Source organism: Xiphias gladius, chromosome 4, assembly GCF_016859285.1.
Source record: "Xiphias gladius isolate SHS-SW01 ecotype Sanya breed wild chromosome 4, ASM1685928v1, whole genome shotgun sequence".
NCBI classification, from domain to species: Eukaryota; Metazoa; Chordata; class Actinopteri; order Istiophoriformes; family Xiphiidae; genus Xiphias; species Xiphias gladius.
In genome coordinates, this window is record NC_053403.1 from 4150855 (window position 1) to 4174067 (window position 23213).

The window sequence follows — 23213 nt, forward strand, 5'->3', positions numbered from 1 at the left end:
ACTAGTCTTATAATCAGCACGACAGCATCTACTGTATACTCGTACACTAGGGAGAACTTCATCAATGGTAGGTTCAATAGCATTTTATCGAATCTGAATCCAGAATCAAATCCGAATCCATATGTTCAACTATCATCATCAGCAAGAAACTAAAATTATAAATAACTGCAACTCAGAGACTCAGTTTTCTGATCTGTGATCAGCTGTTGTTGGGCCAGAAGCCAGAAATACTACAGTTTTTACTGGCAGCTACCAGATTAATCATTAACATTAATCAAACTAACTTAATTCATTTTCACAACATGCAGCTCCAACCTGAAATGAGATGAGCAGGAGAAGATATGAAATGTTGATTGTTGATTGATATTGTTTGTGTGACAAACTGAAATAACAGCTACTAAGATGCCAACTTTCATACCTGATATTTAAAAAAACTACTAGATCCAAATCACAGGGGTATAAATAAGAAGCTGCTAACGTTGCCTGCATGTTTTTAACACTGGTCTTTGCGAATAGAAAATAACGTGTAGAGATATAAGGTTCGATAAGAGATTCGTTAGCATCTGACCGTGACGAGTCTAACTGGTGTTTAGGTCCAAAATGGTAGCGGCCGTCGGAACCCAATCCCACTCACGGCTGCTTTCAGTCGCACGACTGCATTCACTCATTACAACTAACTGTATAACAACAAAGTGCGTGGGATGAGGTCTGAACATTGAAGGGGTCAGTAAAGGTAATAACACCAGTGACTTTTCAAAACAAAATAAGAGCACATTGTTTTTCAAGAAAACGTCATCTAACATGAAAAAATCTCTCCTGTAAATGCAATTGATGTGCCATATTAGCTGGATGAGAATTAACAGGTACATTTTGACCAGATTAACAACATATTAGCCCAGATTAGAGATGCCACGTTCGAAGAACAGATCCCGGGTTAACTCTTGCTTTTAATATGCCCTGAAATGTCAGTGGATACATGTATTTTGGATCTTTCTTTAAGAAGAAACTGGTGGAAATCTGATATCCGCATTTGTAAAATTTTTACCAATATTTCAGTGTACTGAGATTTATAGATTAGTATAAATTTCACTTGTGATGTAGATTCCCAGAAAAAGAGGCATAATCATTGGATAAGATCATAATGTTTGGAAAGCAACTGAACAAGTAGTTTATATCTTTGTGTGTTAGTGACAAATGCAGGTGAGGTATGTGTTTTCCCCTTCATTCTCATGAAGAAGTCGTACACCGAGTGCACTAAAGATGAAAGGACAGATGGCAAGAAATGGTGTGCCACCACCCCCAACTTTGACACGGACAGGAAGTGGGGCTTCTGCAGTGCAGGTGATAGGTTTTTTTCTCTCCTAGCAGGAAAGATAGAGCACACAGAAAAACACACAGGACATGTGACAACAAGAAATGAATCGCTGTGAACTCCAGCCACTGGCGCTGAAGTTTTAGAAGTTTAGGAAGAAAGCTGCGAGGTGGAGAGCAGGAAAAATTAGGTTAACTTCATGGCTGCACTAACAAATAATTTCAGTATCCATTAAGCTGATTATGCTGATTATTATCTCGGTTGATCCTTTGGCCTCTGAAACATAACAAAACAGTGAGAAGTAGCCATCACAATATCCCAGAGCACAAGGTGACATCCCAACCAACAGTACAACACCCAAAAATATGCAGTTTACTATAATGTAAGACAACATTTTTTATTTAAAAAATTGACAATCAATTAATCAGTTATCAAAAGAGTTGCTGATTAGTTTTCTTTCAATTGACTTTGTGTTGCAACTCTAGATACCTTCACTCATTTTTTTATGTCAGCGGCTGTTTGCGTGCTGGATTAGAGTTAGAAAAACCGAGTAACTGAGTAATGTTGTGCAGCAGAATTGTTCCTTTCTTCCTCTCTCCTGTATTGTTAATCGTCTCCTGACACCTCAGATTTGTAGACTTTGCGATCACTTGGGGTGACCCTGAGCCCCAGGTTGGGAACCACAGCTTTAGCTGATATGTGTAAACTCTTGACTCAGAGGAGAAAACCAGCATTGTTTATGAAAAAATGACCTGCACTGATAGGTGATGGTGGCCTTTTTTTCACGTTTATTTCAGTGGCCAAACAACAACACATGGTAAGAGTTTACTGAAAAACCCATGGAGAGCAATAAAACACAGCTGTGCGTCCGTGAGGAAGAACGGTGGCAAACAAGATGCAAGCTACTAATTGTCATTCGTTTTTGGCTTTAGGCCACAAAGTTTGGCAAGTTAGTTTCTTCTCGGAAATAAAATTTCTACTAGCTGTTGACCTTTGCACTTTCCTAATCCTAACAAGGCCTGTTTCTGAATAGATTAAAATGTTCCTTTGTGGCAGTGCAGTTGAGAGCCAGAGCAATTTGTTGATGATGCATTCAGGGACGTGGAAAAATGCAGTTGTTACTCATGGTGTTGGCTGCTGGTTACCTTTACCTGCTCTATTGTAAAATACAAAAAAAAAAGGGGGGGGGGATTAAGTGAATGGTGATTTATTACTTCATTTGTAGTATTTGCTTTGTTGATTCATCACCTGTCACCCGTTCTCTCTTTTTATGAAAACCAACCTGCCTTTGTTCTTTCTCCTCCAGCCTCTGGCAAACGTCAATCCTCCATACTGTTTACCTGCGACCAGTCTGCAGGCAATGGTTCTCCGCAGCTGCTCTCAGAGACGGCAGGTTGTTCGGCCACTTTCCAGTGGAAGACCAGTGTTGTTTGTCCCCCGAGGAAGATGGAGTGTAAGCTGGTCAGCCAGCATCAGACCTTCGACCTTCGAACCCTGTCCTCCCTAACTGAGCCATGGAAGTTTAGCCACAGAGGAGATTCGTAAGTCTGGGCGTAGCTATGGATAGGCACTGTGATTAGTCGTATAGGTGACAATATTGTGATTTAAGAAATATTCTGTCAGGCCACCTAAAGCACTCAAGCCTTCATTTTACTGAGTCCGGAGGGTATTCAAATATCACACTCTCCTGTTTCAATGTCCTCAGGTATTTCATCAACCTGTGTCAGGGCATCCACGGGGGTTTGCCAGGATGTCCAGAAGGAGCGACCGTGTGTCGACGCTTAGCAGCAGGACAGACTCAGACCCTGGGCCAGGTTTACACTCAGAAAATGAACTACACTGGTGGGTAATCAAGTCAAATACACTGCAGTATGCTTGAGGTTTAGTATGACTTTTTAAGGGCCAGTAATGATGTCTTAAGTTCAACATTTGGTGCTTAAGTTCATATCAATTTCAACCATTTTCTTATGAGAATTTAACAATGTTACTGATTAGGAAGTTTTTCTGAATTGGATGGTTTACTGGATGTTTCATAACTCTTCTTCCAAAACAATTTAACTTCTAATTGACTCAGACTTAAACTGAAAGCAGTGCAGGCTCTGAGATAAACAGAGTCATATAAAAATCAATAATTAGATGAATATATTCAGTGTTTTTGTTCTTTAACCGCAGAGAGTCTTAGCACTTGTGTAGTTTTTGTTTCCTGTTACAAGTGACACTCACAGCTGTGTTCTGATTTTTGTGCATTAGAAACGTTCATCATCACGTCTCAAACTTCTTTCCTCTCTCTACAGATGGAAAGATCTACGTCAGTTATTCAGCAGGAGATGATGTCTGTAGTAACGGCCTGAAGGTGAAGACTGTGATCCAGCTGAGCTGCGGCTCCACCGTTGGACACCCAAAACTCATCAGGTAACACGCAACCCAATGTAACCAGCAGTTTTTTTAAAGTTTTTTTAATTTTTTAATTTTCAGCCCCACTGGCCAGAGATTACATTTGTTAGGAAAAAAAAAACTTTGAGCTATTATTTTCACATACAGACAATTTAAATAATAAACCCAATAGACTATATGAAATAAGGACAAAGTTTCAAATGGGGATGTGGAGAAAGAAATTAAACAAAGCAGAATTGAATTTTTTCACATGTTCAAAATCTGCATCATTTGAATCTGTGGTCTGGTATCTCTACTACTATCAGTGATGCTGCAATAGAAAAAAAACACATTCTACAGTAACATTCATTTACTCTTTGGTTCAGCATTTCTAACTGGCAGTTAATGGCAGAACAGAGTGTTTATCTTTAAAGTTAAACCATTTCTGGTTAAAGTTTCATCTGAGGGGCTTTGCAGAACATTTCTTATACCTCAAAGAACTAAACATCAAAGTATAAAATATCTGTTAGGTGGATTATTTATCAGTTATCAACAGATGAAATACTCTTCACATCACTGGGTTCAAAATGAACAACAGAACAAGAACAGAATGAAATTTAAATGTTATGTACTTTACTACCACAATATACCTTGCTTTAACTTGTCCCCTAATTTTTAATTTGTCTTTTTTTTTTCATCTTTTTTCCATATAATCCCACAGCACAGCATTTTTTAGCTCTGTTCTTCTTTTATAGTTTTAAATTCACTCCACTAGTTAAATTGGCCCTAGAAATCTCACATCTAGCTTTCTGAAATGTGCCATCTGCAGCCACGCTAAGAGTATCTCACCTCTTTGTGTGTGTGTGTGTGTGTGTGAGCAGTTTTGTGGAGGCATCGTGTGAGTTTGTGATTGGCTGGGAGACGCGGTCAGCATGTGCCGTGAAGCAGCGTGAGGTGGAGATGGTGAACGGGACGATAAAGCTTCCTGACACCGGAGCCAGACTCAGCCTGGGAGCACTCTACTTCAGGTAACACAAGCACACACTTCCCCTGTCCACCTGTGTCTTAATCCTGGCCCAGGTACACTTTCCAAGTCACTTCTAAATAAGTCATTTTTTGTTTAATATTGGACAGGGGGAAAAATGATGTTTACTTCGATTAGCGGAACTATTCTTCTTTTTACCCTCATTCTCCTCTTAGCCACCATCAGGCATCTGGAGACATCCGTCCCAACGGCGACCGCTACATCTACCACATCCAGTTGTCCGGCATCACCAACAACTCCCTGCCCAGCTGTGTTGGTGCCAACATCTGCCAGGTGAAGGTCAACGCACCCTACAGACGCAGGATTGGCTCCTCCAGCAAAGCCAAGTATTACATTAAAGGTAATTTATTGCATAGTTTCATATCCCATTTCCCCAGCTGCCAATTGCAGGTCAAACACTTTGGTCCATTTCTCGGCAACTGTTGGATGGACACGCGGGGTTTCTTGAAGATATATCCAATTAACTTCATCCAGTGCCACCAGCAGGTCGAAATTTCCACCTCTACAACAGTGAATTTCATGACTCTGCGTCTGTGAAAACAAATGATGGAAGCCCCACCACCATGCTTAATACTAGTGTGTAACAGAGTGCAGTAACACTTTATTTTACACGTCCTCTAGTTTCCTATAATTGCATCGAACTATAAACTCACAGGAAGGTTCTCGTAAAGGACTATGTAATTTTGTACTAATTTGAGGGAAAATGGAGACGAGTGATCACGTGGTAACTAGACGTAGTCTAACTAAGGATGTGAAATCTGTCTACAGGCAAACATACAGTTCATCCCATTTGAGAAATAAAATCCCAATAATAAGTGAATATTTACTTGGGTTAACATAGAGCAGTTATTTCAGGCACATTTCTCTGGAATAGCTTAGCTGTACTTAACTAAAGTCAAATAACTGTCTGTCCTTGATTTTATTTTCCTTCCTTCCTTCCTTTTTTCCAGTAAACCTTTTTTTGAAATCATTAAGAAATTATATACCTGTAAAATAAAATGTGGTAGTATAGTAATTTCAGCATAGTTACACTGTCCTGAGCCAAGTCTTAACAACAAGTTCTCCGCTGATGATTACGCAGTCGTCTTATAAGTAATGTTTTAAGGACTAAAAATTTGTCATGGAAACCTGTCGACCGTAGCTGATACTCCAGCCTCACAGTTCCACACCTTCACTGAGCGTTAAGGGCACGTCAGCAACCTCTCTGCTTCTCCATCAGGAGGAAACCTGGATGTGATGGTGCCCTCTGAGTCAGAGTGCGGCCGGGAGAAAACCAAAATGGTGTCATCCACCATCATGTTCCACTGTAACCCCTCGGCGGGTGTTGGCATCCCTGAGTTTATGCTGGAGACGGATGAGTGCCAGTATTTGTTTGTGTGGCACACAGACGCTGTCTGTGGTCTGACGTGAGTAAACACTTTCTCACTTAATTCTGCTTGACAGCTGGAAACAGCTGGGATTGAGTTTTTACCCCAGGCAGCAAAATTTTAAGATTTCAAAAAATGGCAAGTAAGTGTAAGGCTTCTTTCTAAATTTTCCTGCAGAACTGTTGACGCGCAGTCATACGACGACGACGGCGAGGCTCCGGCTCTTTCTGGGCGGAGCCAGGCGGTGGGGGTGGTGCTGAGCCTCCTGTTGGTGGGTGTGGCGGTCTGTCTGCTGGGGCTTTTGCTCCACAAGAGAGAGAGAAGGTGAGGCCACAGGCGTCCTTTTGAATGGATTTCAATGTGATTGAAGGAGCTGAATGCCAGAATTGTTTTTACACATTTCTTGTCTCTTTCCAGGGAGCTGGTGATCCAGAAGGTTGCTGGCTGCTGCAGGAGAGGAAACCAAGTCTCCTATAAATATTCCAAGGTAAGTGGATCAAATGAGTGAATGAATCCTCTAATGAATGAAAGTTGCTGCAGATCAGACCCTCAGATTCAGATTCCAGTGTGTTTGAGGTAAACAACCGACTACAGCCACATTTCCAGCCAGTTACTTTCATTTGAATGTTTGCTTTTAAAGGATGCTGCATCTGATTCCATGGGATATTTTGCTTCTTGCTCTCTGGCTTTTCTCTCATTTCATCCATACAAATTGAAATTATAGGGCCACATCATGAACATAAAAGGGGACTTATTTTTCTCATACCAAAAGGTTTGCACCTAACATGGTAATTGTGTGCAAGTTTGTTTTTTTATATATACCACAGTGTGTGTGGTACTCATGCCCGTACTAACCTGCCTTTAAATCCTCAGGTCAACATGGACGACGAAGGGGGCGAGGAGGAGATGGAGTGGCTGATGGAGGAGCTCGAAGCCCCTCCCACGTCCACCGCCTCATCGTCTCACCGTGGCAGGAGTAACCACGGCAACGGTCACATCAAGACCAAGCCGGTGAATACAGACGGTCTGCGCTCGTTCACGCTGGATGAGCAGGAGGACGACAGCGAGGACGAGGTGCTGAGCGTCCCAGGGGTGCAAGTGGTCAAGTCGTCCGGACTGTCGAGGAACTCTGCGGCTCATCGCAGTGCCTTCCTACAGGTGAGTGTCGTCCCAACATCAGTCCACGTGTTACTGCGACGTGCTCAGTGCATCCCAAACTAGGGATGTCACATTCAAGCCCTTCAAGTGTTTTTTTTAGTCCTAATCTGAGTCTGTTACTATTGAGTATCTGCCCATTCCGTGTCCGATCCGATATGTTTGCCTAAGTGGCGACCTCAAAACACACCCGATACCACGTACCTCCGGGTCCTTTTGGATCCACTTGGTTACTGGACATATTGACACAGGGACCCGAGGCCCTGACGGCCTGATTGGACTGTGTGGTATTTGGACCCGGTCCAACTCGCGAAGCCCTCTACTGTAGAGCGCTGCTGTCGTGAAGGAGAGCAGCTCCGCAACAGCAGGCCGAGCCGGACAAAACACGGCAGAGCACAATAAAGGATCAGACTTTGATCCGGTTTGTTTTAGCTGACACCGATCTTTCGGATCTGCTCGAGACATCTCCTCCACACAAAGAACCTCACAGAATCTTTCATTTCAGGAGGAGAGCGACGAGGACCTGGTCGGCCTCCTGGACGAGTCAGACCGGAAGAGGAAGAGCCGCAAACCTCGCTCCTCAGACCTTAACCACGGTAACAACACGGCAGCCAATAGGAAAGGGGACGAGGATGACAGTGACGAGGACCTCCTCAGGGTGTGATGTCACTCCCTCCCTTCCACTCCCCCTCCTCCATCCTATCTGAACTCTTCTCTCTCAGTGAATGTCTCCATAATAGCAACAACAACAGTGAAATACCAACAGCATATTGCAAGCAGAAAACTCTCCTTTCTTTATGGGAATTTTTTTTTTTTTTTTGGTCGGACTGCACCTTTACTCGGCCTATCCAGACTCTATCCAGTCCACTGTCTACAGACTGTCGATGTTAGCACATGGTATCTTACTTATTGAGAGCTGATGATTTGGAGCGTTCCTCAGGCCATTTTGACCTGCACCCTTTTTTTTTTTTCCTCATATTTTCTTTTATAATTCCTGATTGAAATAATTTGCTTCACTATAGCTACGTCAGTCTTGCCACGTTTATCTAATAAAGACCCAACAGGCCAATTGAGACTTTAGAAATTAACCCCAGGTGCACAAAAAACATCTTTCTCAATGTATTGACTCTTTAATGAGGCGTGTCAGTGAATAGATGTAAGTGAAAATGAAATTATATTAAATGTATTTTTTCTTCTAGTGTTTTGAAATGACACTGTGCCATTGCTATAGCACTTTATTGTAGCATCGATTATTGAAAATGATAGGTTTCATTGCAGACTGGACAACAATACCTTTAAAACTACTTTTGGGGTTGATTTATGGTTTGGTTTTTTTATGTCTATTGGCCCATTAGGACTGTATTAGAAAACTGTGGTCAAATGTACAGTTAAATAGCTCAATAGTGAAACGATAAAGCAGATTTATGGGGGAAAGACAATAGCTGTCAAAGAAAATAACAGGAAACAGTGAAGGTGTCGGCCTGTGTTGTTTCTAAAGGGAATGAAGACACCCATTTGTCTTTTCTTGCTGTTTACAGTTGCTATAATAGCAGATCTTTTCTCTTTCTTTCCCCTCGAAAAGAAAGCACGATGCCTTCCCGATGATGAATCTACTTAGCATTTTCATCAATGAATCATGTCCGGCGACAGATTGATTTTTTTTTTTTTGTCTCGTTTTGATCAGAGACATTGTACATAGATGATAATGGTCTATAATATGGACGTTTTTGTTTGTTTGTTTTGTTTGTTTGTTGTCTTCACCGGTGAATTGCTCACACATTTTGTTTTTATGATTATTTAAATGGTTGTCTAAGCGGATGATCTGTATGCATCTCTGTTCTGTGCGGAAATAGAGATGGCCTTAAGTGTGAATGGATGTTCGACGAAGACGGAGGTTGAAAGTGACGTTAGTTTAGGTTGTGTTGGTTTTGAAGAACCCCCCCCCCGCCGCCCGCTAAAGCCATATTGTTTCAGCCACCGCTGGCACTAATGTATGGAAGTTGGGAATTTTTTCCGCTTGCACGCTCTCGTACATGAAAGGCTCAGTTTTGGTTTTCAGGTCTGTGATGGTGGATGTTGCTGTGTCAGATGTTTTTTTTTTTCTTTTTTTTCTTTAGTGCCGAAATCAGCCCTTTTTAGCCAAATGCATGTGATGGCGAGACAAGAGAGAGAAATGAAGCATAAATATATCAAGAATGCAGGCAGTTGACTTACATTTAACATTTTTTCTGCTTAATAATCAAACTAGTGTTGTCACAAAGATTGTCAGTAACGACGGACGACCCAAGATACAGCAAGTTTGTGATTTCATTACTTTCTAAAATGAAATCAAACTGACAGCAGCGTTCCCACATGAGACTGATGTGTAAGCACAGAGTATTTGGGTGCCGTCCCACTTGCCGTTTGCTTTTGATTTATCCCCACCAGCTGTTTTAAAGGTGGTGTCTTTTGGTTTACACAGTTGGATTGCAAACTTGATGAATTTACAAACTCACAAATAGCTCAACTTTTACCCGGGTGTAGTTTTTGTAAAGTGTTATCCTCCCGGAGTCGAGAAGTTGGAAATGAGCAGTGACAAAATAAATCAAACTCAAGCTCCTGTAATTTTAACTAAACATGGTGCATTTATCTGTGCTCTTTGCCGTGTTTAATCTTCTCTGGTGTGCATAAAAACATACTAAGAAATAGTGTTGTTTTTTTTTTTTTTTTTTTTTTTTACGCTGTAACCAACAGTTATTTTAATTATTGGTTACACAGTTGATTATTTTTTTCAATTATTTGATTAAGTGTCTAGGCTATAAAACGTAGTAATAGTGAAAAGTGCCAACAATTCAAGCTGAGGATCTGCTAGTTAGTAGGTATTTATCTACGGCTAACGCGTTTAATTGATTAACTGATTAATTAATTGATGGAATATGAATCGGGAACAGTTTCTAATAATCAATTAGTTGTCATAAAGCAGCAAAAATACTCTAGTTTCATCGAGGATCTGCTGCTTTTCTATGTTTATATCGTAAATTTAATGTGTTTCAGTTTCAGACTTTTGCTCAAAACAATTAGAAAACATCACACTGAGCTCTGGGAAAAATGGTGATAGGCATTTTTCACAATTTTTGACATTTTCCAGCCTAGATCATTCATCAGTTAATGAAAAAAAGTGACCGGTAGGTTATTTGTTAATAAAAAATAATCATTAGTTTTAACCCAAGCTTGAACTCTCTATATGGGCAAATATTTGTGCTTTCTGTAGGTGATTTGGATGAGTTGTCTGATGCAACTGCACTGCAGCTCTTCTGATAAATGGGACATTTTGAGATCTCCCATAACAGGTGTCGTCGTCACCTGGGTGAACAAACTGAAAGAAGGAAGTAAACAATCCAGAGAATCACTAAATCACTTAAACATAATTACAGTGAATCTACAACCTTGGGAGAGCACCCGTTGATCCGTGGACAGACATTTACTATTACAAAAAGTAATGCCCATACAGACTCCATACGTTTATTACACGATGATTACATGGTCTTTGGTATGAAGGCGCGGTGGTGAGGGTAAATTCACTTTTGGGTCTTCTCAGTATTCAATCCACAGAGACTAAAGTTATTAACAAACGTGATGTCATTGCTAAAATCTCTCACTAATCAACAAAGAAGGTTCAGCATTCAGGGTATTTCTAAAGCTTTGTACACAAATTTGTTAAACAAGTTTTTTTGTAAGATGCTGCTTGTCCAAAACACAGACAAAATGACCAAAAAAAATTAAAAATAAATAAATAAATAAAAAATCTTGAACTGACATTTGCATTAGAAACACCAGTATTTTCTATGGATGAGTTTTGGGTTGTGCCACACAAGTTAAATTTAACACAAACTTACAAAACATCATAATATTCGGCTCCCTCGGCTACAGGTATTCAGTAACTCTTTTTCCTGTTTTATCATCACTGAAATCCCAGACTAAAAGGGAACTTTTCAAAAGCATTTTTGACTCCAGAAAGGTCAAGACAAAGTGAAGCTTTGTTCACATCTTGCTCTGAAATCTCACATGTCATGTTATCTGTTAATTATTGAAGATCCTAGTAGAACAACCATAACATTGAGCTACTCATCTGAAAATATCAAGTGTTTTACCCAAAATAAAATATTAGTTTGAGAGCATGAAGAATGAAGTGATAGTACATAGCGCACGGTTTCCAAAGAATAGTAAAATAACTGCAATCACAAATGAACTGCATTGAAATGTCAGCAATCCGTAACTTAAATATGATTGTAAGTCCAGTTGAAATGAAATTGAACCTGTTGCTTGCAGACTTGACGGGCATTTTTATTTTAAATTTTAAACATTTTCATTTATTCAGCATGTGGAGTTTTTGAAAAATGAATCTCAGCTGTCTTTCTGAAATCCTTTTACTTCACAATCTTGACCTTTATTAGAAGGATTATTTGAATTGGGATAAAAGCATCTTCCTGTGTTTGGCACTTTGTGACTCATCTCCCCTGAGTAGAAGGCGTACCACTCCTCATTAAAGAGAAGCAGTTGGTACCGTTTAGTATGTGAAGTCCTTTTCCATCGTCGCATAAAGTCTGTTTCTGCTGTATTTAGCACCAAAGTTTTTGTGGCTCATCTGCATGGCATTGTGCTGAACCTTCTCTTACCTATGAAGATATGAATGGACATTCTTGTGCTTTTTTTTGTTCTCACTTGAGCAGAGAACTGGGAAATGGGGTTATTTAAACTAGAGTTAAATTCAGAAGGGCGAAAAACAAACTTGGAGAAAACAGTGACTAAAAAAAGCACAAGAAATTTTCTGTGATGATTCGGTACTATGGGAGATCATTATTATGTTTTTAGTTGGTGTAAGTTATGTTGGCTGATATGTTTTTCAGCTCTTTGCCTGTTTTCCTATTTAAAAAAAAAAAAACATTGATGTAAAAAATAATGCATTATTTGAATAAATAAGAGATCTGCTGTTTATTACTGTTGTGGTTTAATCCCATATTCTGTTACTAATAAGAAAGAAATTGCCATGAAGAAAATGGAAGAAAGGAGGACCTGAGATTTGACTTTAACTTGAGATTTAAAAGCAAAAAAAATGTGTACGACACCTGCCTCACATAAAGGGAAGGAGCTGACTTTGACATGTCCCAAATCATTTGGGACTTGGACTTGTTTTGAAGGACAAGACTTAATTTGTCTCAAATGACTTGGGACTTGACTTATCTAGAGTGGTTTCAGACTTGACTTAGATTTGTCTTGAATTAATCTAAATTTGACTTGGACTTGTCCCAAAGGACTCCATACTTGAACACTTAACTTGGACTTGTCTAGAAGGACTTGAATGACTCGATTTAATTTAAACTTGTCTCAGAGGATTTGTGACTTGACTTGTGACTTGTGACAAGTGACTTAAAGACTTGACTTTCACGTGTTTTGAACAACCCCAGACTTGACTTGGACTTGTCTTGGACTTGTCCTTAAGTGACTCCAGACTTAACTTGGATTTGTCTAAAGTGATCTGCAAATTGACTTGGATTTTGTCTCAAATGCCTTGAGATTTTACTTGTCTTTAATAACTTCACACTTCACATGGACTTTCTTAAACGACTTCAGACTCGACTTAAACTTGACGTGACGTGACTTGGGGCTGTCTTGAATGGCTTGACCACGACTTTTCTCACAACAGTTGAGGCTTGACCCGCACTTGTTTTGAAGTAATTAAGACTTGACTTGGACTTGTCGCAAAGAATTTGAGACTTAACTTGGACCTTTCCGGAAGGTTTTGAAACTTGACATGGAATTGAAGACTTCAAGATGGCTCCTGCTATTATCACATATAGCTCAATAGGTTAAATCAATGAAATCACATCATAAAAGCTGTTGTGTTTCAATGGTGTTCTCTGTCTTTTTATGATTATTCGTCTCCTGATCTATTTGCAAGAAAAGAAAATGGGAATTCCCTTTTCCCTCGTACCGGAAAGACTAGTTCCCCCTCATCTTGTCAATATTGTCTCTATTTATCTGGGGAGGATGTGGACAACTAACCAGCCGGTTGACTCACGCTGGCTGGTTCTTCGACAAAACTGCGAGGACTTTCAAAGAGAGGGTGTAGCATGAGCACCGTTTCCTTCAGATCCATACCCTCTCTGCACAGATCCCCCAACCAATTTTTAATAATAGCAGTAACTTAATAAACCAGTGATGGTGTCTGTCACTCCACTCGAGGGTAAAGTCCCCTCACTTTTTGAGGACTTTCCTGAGCTTCAGAAGTAGCAGCACTGCAAAAAACAGCTTTGGCAGTTGCATGTTGACAGGACCGGGATTCCTAACAGATTCCCAGAAACCACATTTAAATGTTAACTGATTGACAGCATCGCTGACTGTTTGCACATGTGCCTGGCATGCAGAGACAGTCCACTCACAAAGGTCCATGTGTCCATGTTGGAGCATTTATGTTAATGAACTCCTGGGTGGGCTTTGGAGGCCTTCTGCCAGGTTCAAATGACTTACACAGTCTGACGTCTGAAAAGGTGATAGCAAACGTGTTTTAATGCTCTGCTGCACTGCAGGTAGAGCAACAACGTCTTTCTTTGGACCTTTGCTCCTGCTTGACCTGTTAAAAACCCAAAGGACTTCACTTTTGTGGTCAGTCTGCAGAGAGAGGCTAAACGTACTGTGCACACTGGCAAGGCTGTAGACACTTTGATACTGCGATAGAAATTGGTCAGAGTTGTTTGTTTAGAGAAAAGAAATCGACACCTCTGCAACCATGACCACTTTTGACGATATCTTGGAAGAAGCTGGAAAGTTCGGCCGGTGTCAGAAGCGTATCTTCGCCCTGCTGTGTATGGTGTCCATGCCTTGGGCCGGTGTGTACGTCGGCATCGTCTTCCAGGGTTTCACCCCGGACCACTGGTGTCGGGATACTGCGGTGGTGGAGAGGAGGCAGGCGTGCGGCTGGAGCCTGGCAGACAGTCGCAGGCTGACGGTGCCCCTGGTCAACAGCTCCGGAGTGCTGCAGCAGAGCAGCTGTGAGCAGTACGAGGTGGACTGGAACAAAACAACGCTCACCTGTGACACACAGGAACTGGACCTCAGCAGAACTCCCACAACTGCCTGCAAAGATGGCTGGGAGTTCGACTACGAGGGAAGACGGTCTTTTGTTACTGAGGTAAATAAGATGTGATAGAATGGAATTGAAGCAAATATAATAAAACTATACTATCTTAGGATAAGAGAAACCTACGAAGTGCAGAGAATGTATATAAGAATATAACAGGTAGATAGAACTGGCAATCCCAGCATGTCAGTGTATTTTTTTAAGTTTTAACAAATCCACAAGTCACTCATATGTACATATCTCTCTCTGTGTATAAAATGATTCCTAACATTTAAAGCCACTATCTATAGAATTTATATGATTGTAGAGTTTTTCAAATTATCCTGATGACTATTTATATATAGCAAAAAAACCCAAAGGCAATCACAGTGAAAAATTTGTGTAATTTGCTACGTTAGAGGAACATTTTGAATGAACATGTATCTTGTTTATTTAATCCAGAAATGTCAAAACGACAATTCATGGTTTCAGGGAGAGTTGGTAGTTTGTTTGTTTTTTTTAAACTTTGGATAGAGCCAGGCTAGTTGTTTCTCTCTGCTTCGAGTCTTTATGCTAAGCTAAGATAACCACCCCTGGCTATAGCTTTGTACTTAACGTGCAGGCAAAAGAGTGGAATGAATCTTCTCATTGAACTCTCAGCAAGAAGGGGGATAAGAGTTATTCCTAAAATGTTGTACTATTCCTTTTAGCCCATTCATCTTTCATTGTAACTGAGTTGGCAAGGTTAGAGGTTGCAGGCTAAAGAGAGCAGCACAGCATTTGGTCCTGTGTTGAATTATTGATTGAATATATTAAGGAATCTTAGACTCTGCTGATTCTCAATACTAATGAAGAACCCAGCATAGAGTCCCCATGAAGTGAGCACAAGATCCTCATAAAGGAATTTAACTGATTTGAAAAACAACCACAAAAAAAAAGTCACAAAACATGAACACAAATTCTAACTTCTATCTCTCCGAAAGACTTTCAGGCGAAAGGAAACAACGAGTGGATGTTATCATGGACCTTGTGTGTTTGTGTGTGTTATCCCAGTTTGACCTGGTGTGTTCAGATGGATGGTTGGTGGACATGTACCAGGCCACTCTCAACGTGGGATTCCTGGTTGGCAGCATTGCTATTGGTTACCTGGCCGACAGGTAAGCCTGTAATTGATTGGTTCGTCTGTTTTAATTGTTGGAGTGATGAGAGTACAGTTCAACTCAAATACACTGAATTGTCTTCCCGGTTTAGTTTTGACAGGATATATAAAAAACATAGTGAGAAACACTAACATTTAACATTGAAACATTGCAGCTGCAAGAGATGTTGTTGTTTTATTAAACTGACTAATGACTGATGACTGATGTTGTCACTGTCTGCCTCCAGGTTTGGCAGGAAAATGAGCTTCCTGGTGTCCAACCTGATGAATGGCATCGCAGGGATCCTGGTGGCCGTGGCTCCAGACTACGTCTCTTTACTGGTTTTCAGAACGCTTTACGGGTTTGGAGTGAAAGGAGGCTGGGTGGCTGGATACGTGCTGAGTAAGAACAACCTCGCGGCTTTTATCTCGCATTTTCACTTAAATCTCTCGCGGTTGTGTCTCCAGCAAAGCTAAAGAAAAGGCCCCTTTTCTGTGTTCAATCCCTGCTCCTAACACACCTCGAACATCATTTCATAAATGAAACCTTTCTTCTTCCTTCTCAGTCACGGAGATCGTGGGAGTGGAGTTCAGACGTACGGTGGGAGTCATTTACCAGATGTTCTTCAGCGTCGGCATCCTTCTCCTCCCTCTGCTTTCCTACTTCATCACAGACTGGCGCTGGCTGCAGGTCGTCATCACCATCCCCTACATCCTCTTCCTGTCCTACTACTGGTGAGACAGACCCTTTTGATTCTATGTTTTGTACTTCGCTCAGTCTGAAGTCTTGAAATCGCTCCTTATTTAATTTGTGTGTGAAACAAGAAATACTGGAAAAATAATTCTTATGGTCTTTTTACTTTTGTGGCTTCACTTAGCAGAGAAATTCACCTGTGCAGTAAAATAATACAAAAGTAGGACGATTTTGGTTTCGTGACCCACTGGACTTATATGATAAAACTTTGTTGTTTGATTGCAAAAAAAAATCTGCATTAGCGACAAAATTAAAAATACTCCTGAAAATTCACCATAAATAAACTTAAACAGCAGTAGTTATTGTTTCACATCACTGTCTTTCGGTCGTCCTTCATTTAAAAACAAGAAAAAAAAGTTGTGAGTTTATATGTTTATACAAAATCAAGTTTGTTGTCATTTCTTCATGAAAGTTTTGTGCTTGCAGGTTCATCCCTGAATCTCCAAGATGGCTTCTCTCTCAGAACAAAAAGTCCAAAGCTGTGAAGATCACCGAGGACATGGCCAAAGAAAACAAGAGGACTCTGTCCAAAAACATCGAGGTAGCTGCTGGTTTAGCCACAACCGCACACTAGGACACACACTAGGACACCAGATCAGACTGTGTCCGCTTCGTCAAGTCAATTCTAGAGAAACAAAATCTGTGCATCTGTGACCCCAAATAAAGTTTAGAATAAGACGCAAACTTTAGTCCACTTTGCTATTGCTGCTAGAAGTGCTATTAACGCTGCTTCCTGCAGACGCAAGACACTTCACCCTTCGCCTGATTCAATATTTGATCTAATTATTTATTGCAACTTACTTTTCTCTCCAATTTATTTGTGGCGGTTTTTTGTCTCAAGACACTTATCATTGAGTACAATTTTATTATTATTTTTTTATTTTCGTTTTAGATAAATTCCAGTTATCAAAGCATTATTGTAAAATACATTAAATTTAATCCAGAAAAAGGAAGAATAAATAAATCTGTTAATGTACGGTTTTTAATTTGATCCTGCAGACTCTGACAGATGATAATGCTCACTCCACTACCGCCTCCTTCATGGATCTGATCAGGACTCCGAAAATGAGGAAACACACCTTCATCCTCAGCTACAACTGGTGGGTTTTTAGTTAGACAAAGTTTTTATTTTTGGGTACAGAAAAAACGACCAAGCTCAGACAAAGGAAATAAAACCCCCGCCGCCTCCTCCAGGTTCACCAGCGCGGTGGTCTACCAGGGTTTGATCATGCGGCTGGGTATTCTGGGAGGAAATGTCTACATCGACTTCCTCATCTCCGGACTGTTGGAGTTCCCCGCCGCCTTCCTGATCCTCTTCACCATTGAACGTATTGGGCGACGTCTCCCCTTCGCCTCCGCCAACATCGTCGCTGGAGCCTCCTGCTTCATCACTGCCTTCATTCCCGACAGTGAGTCGGGGGGGGAGTATGACTTGACAAACTCCTAAAAAATGATGAGAAAATCCATTCACCGTATCATCGGATTATAACGTCCCAGTTAAGTCAAAGTTGTTTTAATGTTAAAATGACTTGTCTCTCTTTCTTTCCTTGCAGGTATGTTCTGGTTTAAGACGATGGTGGCCTGTATTGGTCGGTTGGGTATCACCATGGCCTTTGAGATGGTGGTGTTTGTTAACACTGAACTCTACCCAACGTTTGTCAGGTAAAACCTTATCTGAAGACCATTAGTGCGAGTTATTTTGCCCAAAATGAGTAGCAAAGGTTCCTAACTGTTAGAAGCAATATTCAATTAAATGGTCACAATAATGTAGATGGATAAATATTCAAATGATTATTTTTAATAATATTTATTATTATTATTATATACATTATTATATATTATTAAAGTATTATTATGTAATTAACTTAAGTATTTTAATTTTTTAAAATAACCATGATGCTAATTAATGCTAAATGCCCAGTTTTTAGGCAGCCACAGTTCTACATTGAGTTTAATACAAATAGCATGCCGAGGTAACATGATACCAGACTAAACATTAACATGTTACAGGAACATGTTACATAAATGTTTGCATGTTATCCTGCTAACTCAAGACATTTCAAGACCGATGAAACATGGCCCACCGGCGAAACCCTCAGGCCAAATTTTAAACTTTTTGCTGCAGTAGAATGCGAACGTTTTAATTTTTCAACCCTCCAGGAGTTTTGTTTTCTCGTGTGCAATGAGCATTACAGCCTCATGGGGCCGTTAGTGTAGCTGTCGACTTTCAGCGTGTTCACACTGGAAAAAATGCATCCGTTGAGTGTCAGAAGAGCTGCCCGACACAGTCTGACCTCGCTTTTGATATAAAGTGTATGTAGCTGTATTTGTATATAGAAACTAACCCGTGGTTGTTCTTCCTGTAGGAACCTGGGAGTATCAGTTTGTTCCACTCTGTGTGATGTTGGAGGCATCGTAGCACCGTTCCTGCTCTACCGACTGGCTGTCATCTGGCTGGAGCTGCCACTCATCATCTTCGGTGGGTTTGATATCATCCTGTCTGCAATGTCTGAAACGATGGGTCACAAAATGCTACATGTTCATTCTAGGAGAAAAAAAGATGTTCGTCCTTAACATGTATACCGACGGATACCTTTATTCTCTTAACGCTGGTACGTTGTAATTAACGTACTTGAGTAAACAAATTGTCAGATATAAAGGAATCCTGTCAAAGTACGTGGCGGTCTTTAATAAATTGCTGAAGAATCCTGTTTGGACTTCATGCAGTTTGGCTTCTTACTGCAGTTGTAGTCTCCCTCATAGGCTGCCATATTTTGCCAAAACAGAAACCACACCAACCAGCCTGCCAAACACAAACTATCTATTTCTTTTTGATCTGAGAGTTCAGCATGTTGATGAAACTGAACTGCAAGAGGAACATCTGATTGTTTATTTTTACAAACTACGACCTTTAATTATACTTAGTAATTTTTTTTAAGGTGATCAATAAACACTGATGAGCCAAAACATTATGACCGCCTCCTTACTATGCTGCTGATCGTCCATGTGTCGCCAAAACAGCCCCCGACCCACTGAGGCATGGACTCCAAAAGACCTCGGGATTCTGCCCCGTGGTATCCGGCATGTTGGCATTAGATCTTTTAAGTCCTATAAGTTGCGAAGTGGAGCCACCACAGATCAGACTTTGGAGGACAGGGCACAACTTGAAATCTTGTCATGTTCCTCAAACCATTCCTGAGAAATGTGTGCAGTGCGGCAGGGCGCATTATCCCGCTGAAAGAGGCCACTGCCATCAGGGAATACCACTGCCATGAAGAGGTGTGTCTGGTCTACAAAATCGTTTAGGTAGGTGTCTAATTGTGGGCCATGTGAATGTCTGGACCAAGGGGTTCCCAGCAGCTTCCTTCCGTTGCAGTACTTCCTGGTGCCATCAGACCAGGCCACCTTCTTCCATTGCTGCAAGTTCCAGAAATGCCCATTATGCCCATTGTAGGTACTTTCACACCAAACCCAGCAAGGTGCTGTGACACATTCCTTCATGGTTTGGACCAGACAGGATAAGCTTCGTTGTCCCTGTACGTCGATGAGCCTTGGGCGCCCTACGCCCTGTTTGCCGGGTCATGGTTTTTTCCTTCCACAAACTACTGTCGTTAGGCGTTTCTGGTCTGTGCTCACCGTTGCTTAGTGTGCCCGTTTATCCGCTTTTACCTCATTTTACATAATATTGGGAATCCAGCTTTTTCACAGGCCCGGGTACGCTGGGAGTGAGGTGGAAAGAAAAGATATTTCAAATTTAAACACCAGAAGTAAAACTGGATCTGAGATAAACATCAAAAGCAGCTGTTAAAAAGCTAATGTGTTATTAAAGTTAAGCGTACGTTGTACTGTGTTGTGCAGGGTCTCTGGCTTTCCTGGCTGGGGGCCTGGTGCTGCTCCTCCCTGAGACCAGAGGCGTGCCTTTGCCGGACACCATCGATGACATCGAGTTCCCCGACAGGTGAGTGTCCACTGCTGAATTCACGCAGCAAAAAAAGAAAGAAGAGAGCTCTCTGCTACACGTTAAAAGTGTGTTAGCTTTTGTGTGTATTTGTAGGAGCTTTATGTGTACTCGCTGGTCACTTTATAAGTTACACCTGTAACATCTAATGCAGTGGAATTCAATGCAAAAGTTCTGCCATGAATTCTACTTTTACAAGGCTTAGACGTTTTCAGTTTATCTATAAACCAGCAGCAGAGGTGTACCTAATAAAGTGGCCAGTGAGAGTATACGTACGTGTACACACTCTGGATGCAGTTGTATTGAAGATGCTGTCATGACCCGTTCATGGATGCATATATTAGGTACGAGTTTTTACTGTCTGTACAGAACGTTGTTGTCTTTCTTTGTGTTCAGGGTGAAGGAGAAAGCTGAGCCGCAGAACCAGCAGCTGGCCAACCTCTTGCCCAACAGCGACGTATCGACCAACAAAGATCCAGCAACCGTCTAACCTCTTTCTGAGACCAAAGTATTTATTTATGTTGTTTAACAGTGAACGAATAAGCTGTTACGTTCCTTTTTTAAGCCTTTTTGATGAGTGATGTTGGGTGAGGTATTGAAATGTGTGTATTTTTTCCTTTTTTCCTTTTTTCCTTTTTTTTAAAATGGACTCGAGAGTGGTGAGAGAACTGATGTGTGATCAGGAGTTAGAATTCTTAAAGAACTACATTGTTAATTTATTAAAGAGCTTTCTTTTAACACAACCCAAGACTCCAAGTGTTTTCATAAAGAAACAGACCATATAAGAGACATAAAAGACATTTTTCCTTGAGGGTTTCAGTCCTGGTTACTGTGGTAAGAGCGTGTGTGGTTACTCGTCAAGCAGCTCTATTTATACTTCAGCCAAACAAACAAGAAACCATTGCTTTAATAAAATGAAAAAAAAAAAAAATACGGTCAAAAATACCTGCGACCACGATCCGATGCACACATCGTGAGTTAATTTCCACACGACAGCAGGACACAGTGAAAGGTGTCGGTTGGAGGTGTGCAGCCCGTCGCCTGCGGCACATCACCCGGGACGCCCCCCCTGTGAATCCCTCATGTGAAGGTAGGCAGTCTGAATCCCCTGCGGAAATGGCGGACTCCACAGCTAATAATGAAAACAGCTATGTAGTGAGGTGGTTACAAAATGTAAATTTGTTGAACGGCCGTTGCAGAAAAAAGGCCAACCATAAACAGGGATTGTAACTTTAACAGGAGCATTTTTAAAATGAAGATCTTGATCCTCCCATCAATTCGCTTTGCTTCGCCCCACCGACTTTATCTGTTATTTATAGATAAATGTTTTCCAAATATGTACCTGAATGTACGATGGTGATACTGAGAAATAAGTAAGAAAATCTTCCAAATCATTTCAGGTCTTCTGTTCTAAATCTAAATCATCGATTCTCTCATACGGGTCTCAGCCTGCAATCTTCGTCTTCCCAAACATCCGAGAAGCAGACGTCAATTTTCAAGTCCTAACTCATTGTACTCTTATTCTCTTCCAGTCCCACAGAGCGTATTTAAAATCCCTTATTAAAATTTCCTTATGTCTTATTGTACAGTATATAAAGTTAAGAGTAGGAAAGCAGTCATTTTTTCCCCCCCTTCTCTCTGCAGAGTTTTCTTTTTTTTTTTTTTGTATGTAATTTGTTTTAAACTTGTGCAAATAATCAAACAGACATTTAATAGGAGGAAGACCGTCAAAGGTTTGGGTTTTTTTTTTGATGGAGAAGGTGATGTGGCCTGTGGCCTATGTTTACTGAGCTGCGGAATGACTATAATGTAACTGTCCACTATTTAATACTTACTTCAGACAATCCTGCTTCAATTTCTGCTTTTCAGACAATTTCTGCTTTAACCACAATGTCGTCTTTGATACAAACACCACAAGTCATAAAAGGGTGGCTTCGGCTCAGGTGACGGAGTGGCTTGACCACTGATTGCAGGGTTGGCGGTTTGATCCCCTGGCTCTTCCTGTACGCGTGCCGAAGTGTCTTTTGGGCAGGACAGCTGCAGACAACTGCCTCGCTTGAATGTCGCTCTGGATAAAAACACCTGCCAAACGATTAAATGAGAAAGGCGGAGATGTTCAAGTGTAAGCCACGGTGTCGTTCACCAAACGACATCAGACTCTTCAGCGTTCAGAACCATCTTTGTCCTGTGACAGTGTGATTATGCATAACTTATGTTGTGTAACCCCCATAGCACACTTTATGCAAACTTAGAGTTTGTGTTGGCTTGTGCTCAGTTCAGGTTCATTCAGTGTTTGCATAATTCCTTTGCCATTCTCTGTTTAACTCCATCAAACAGAAACATGTTGCTCCCGTTGCAGCTTTAGCTATTTTAACAGGTCTTTTTGGACTTTAGCTCAAAGATCAACCTGGCGGGGGGGGCGGCGACTGGAACAGCGCAACGCTCACCTGTGACACACAGGGACTGGACCTCAGTTGAGTCCCGGTCTCTACATGCAAGATGAGATCTGTGAGATTTTTTGTTTCTGTTGGATTATTAGGCAACATTCTCAGACTCGCCAATAAGAACTTATGATTATATATAATTACGAACTAAAACGATTACAAACTTTTATTATTTACCCAGCTTGATCAGGACTGTTTCAAATTTGGTTTTAAAGAAGCTATATATGTTTTTGCTGTTTACTTACCAGTCTATAAGAAACATTCCGAGTTCAGCATTAAACTTCATGCTCAGTAGATATGGAAGATCCGATCTCTTCATGGGACCTTTTTGGATTCTGTGCCTCGAATTTTGTGGTAGGATTTTATCTATAGTTAAAAATATCTTATGAATGTTATTCTCTTCGTTTCTTTCAAAGTAACGTCTACTCCTGTGACCCTGAAGTTTATAAAAGCCCCCTTTTTAAAAAAATCTATAAATACTTAAGTTAAAAAAAAACAAAAAAAACTTGAGTGCTTTCATTTGGTAAAATAAAGTACTTTCTCTCTCGTGAGAACTACAACACTTGTGGGC

At 40.8% G+C, this 23213-nt stretch overlaps 2 protein-coding genes and 2 long non-coding RNA genes across 7 annotated transcripts in view; 2 read left to right on the forward strand and 2 right to left on the reverse strand.

The window, feature by feature from the left end:
- Positions 1 to 12215, forward strand: part of igf2r (insulin-like growth factor 2 receptor) — a 53418-nt gene extending 41203 nt beyond the window's left edge. The window contains exons 41-51 of one of the 2 annotated variants that reach the window (XM_040125022.1): positions 1189 to 1341; positions 2619 to 2853; positions 3018 to 3154; positions 3607 to 3724; positions 4567 to 4713; positions 4886 to 5070; positions 5950 to 6136; positions 6275 to 6421; positions 6515 to 6584; positions 6971 to 7255; positions 7758 to 12215. In XM_040125022.1, the coding sequence (XP_039980956.1) occupies positions 1189 to 1341; positions 2619 to 2853; positions 3018 to 3154; positions 3607 to 3724; positions 4567 to 4713; positions 4886 to 5070; positions 5950 to 6136; positions 6275 to 6421; positions 6515 to 6584; positions 6971 to 7255; positions 7758 to 7916 (1823 nt within the window). In that variant the 3' untranslated portion in view covers positions 7917 to 12215. The remainder of the gene's footprint in view (positions 1 to 1188; positions 1342 to 2618; positions 2854 to 3017; positions 3155 to 3606; positions 3725 to 4566; positions 4714 to 4885; positions 5071 to 5949; positions 6137 to 6274; positions 6422 to 6514; positions 6585 to 6970; positions 7256 to 7757) is intronic. The other variant, XM_040125023.1, reaches the window with a different exon arrangement.
- Positions 12216 to 13679: 1464 nt separating this feature from the next.
- Positions 13680 to 20823, forward strand: slc22a2 (solute carrier family 22 member 2). 2 transcript variants are annotated; one of them, XM_040125026.1, is made up of 11 exons: positions 13680 to 14420; positions 15402 to 15505; positions 15735 to 15889; positions 16053 to 16221; positions 16667 to 16781; positions 17240 to 17340; positions 17435 to 17649; positions 17794 to 17902; positions 18607 to 18719; positions 20099 to 20198; positions 20595 to 20823. In XM_040125026.1, exons 1-11 carry the CDS (start codon positions 14019 to 14021, stop codon positions 20686 to 20688), a joined length of 1677 nt encoding a protein of 558 aa, XP_039980960.1. In that variant the 5' UTR covers positions 13680 to 14018; the 3' UTR covers positions 20689 to 20823. The 2 variants fall into 2 exon arrangements, 1 of the variants encoding a protein (XP_039980960.1); XR_005707311.1 differs by lacking the exon at positions 20595 to 20823 and having other exon boundaries at positions 18607 to 19546; positions 20099 to 20187.
- Positions 16483 to 20134, reverse strand: LOC120788847. Its single transcript, XR_005707314.1, has 3 exons — positions 19228 to 20134; positions 18586 to 18749; positions 16483 to 17683 (listed from the first exon to the last, which is right to left on the reverse strand). It is a non-coding gene; the product is annotated as an uncharacterized LOC120788847 (long non-coding RNA).
- Positions 20824 to 21121: 298 nt separating the features above from the next.
- On the reverse strand, positions 21122 to 23213 carry LOC120788846. Of its 2 annotated transcripts, none has more exons than XR_005707313.1 (3): positions 22888 to 23213; positions 22034 to 22280; positions 21122 to 21330 (listed from the first exon to the last, which is right to left on the reverse strand). It is a non-coding gene; the product is annotated as an uncharacterized LOC120788846 (long non-coding RNA). The 2 variants fall into 2 exon arrangements; XR_005707312.1 differs by having other exon boundaries at positions 21122 to 21346.

Bases quoted from the DNA above. Each gene is read 5' to 3' on its own strand.
- slc22a2 (XM_040125026.1), top strand. From the start codon at position 14,019: ATGACCACTTTTGACGATATCTTGGAAGAAGCTGGAAAGTTCGGCCGG. The intron at 15,890-16,052 runs GTAAGAACAACC...CTTCCTTCTCAG, and splicing joins GGTGGCTGGATACGTGCTGA to TCACGGAGATCGTGGGAGTG. The intron at 18,720-20,098 runs GTGGGTTTGATA...TGTGTTGTGCAG, and splicing joins GCTGCCACTCATCATCTTCG to GGTCTCTGGCTTTCCTGGCT.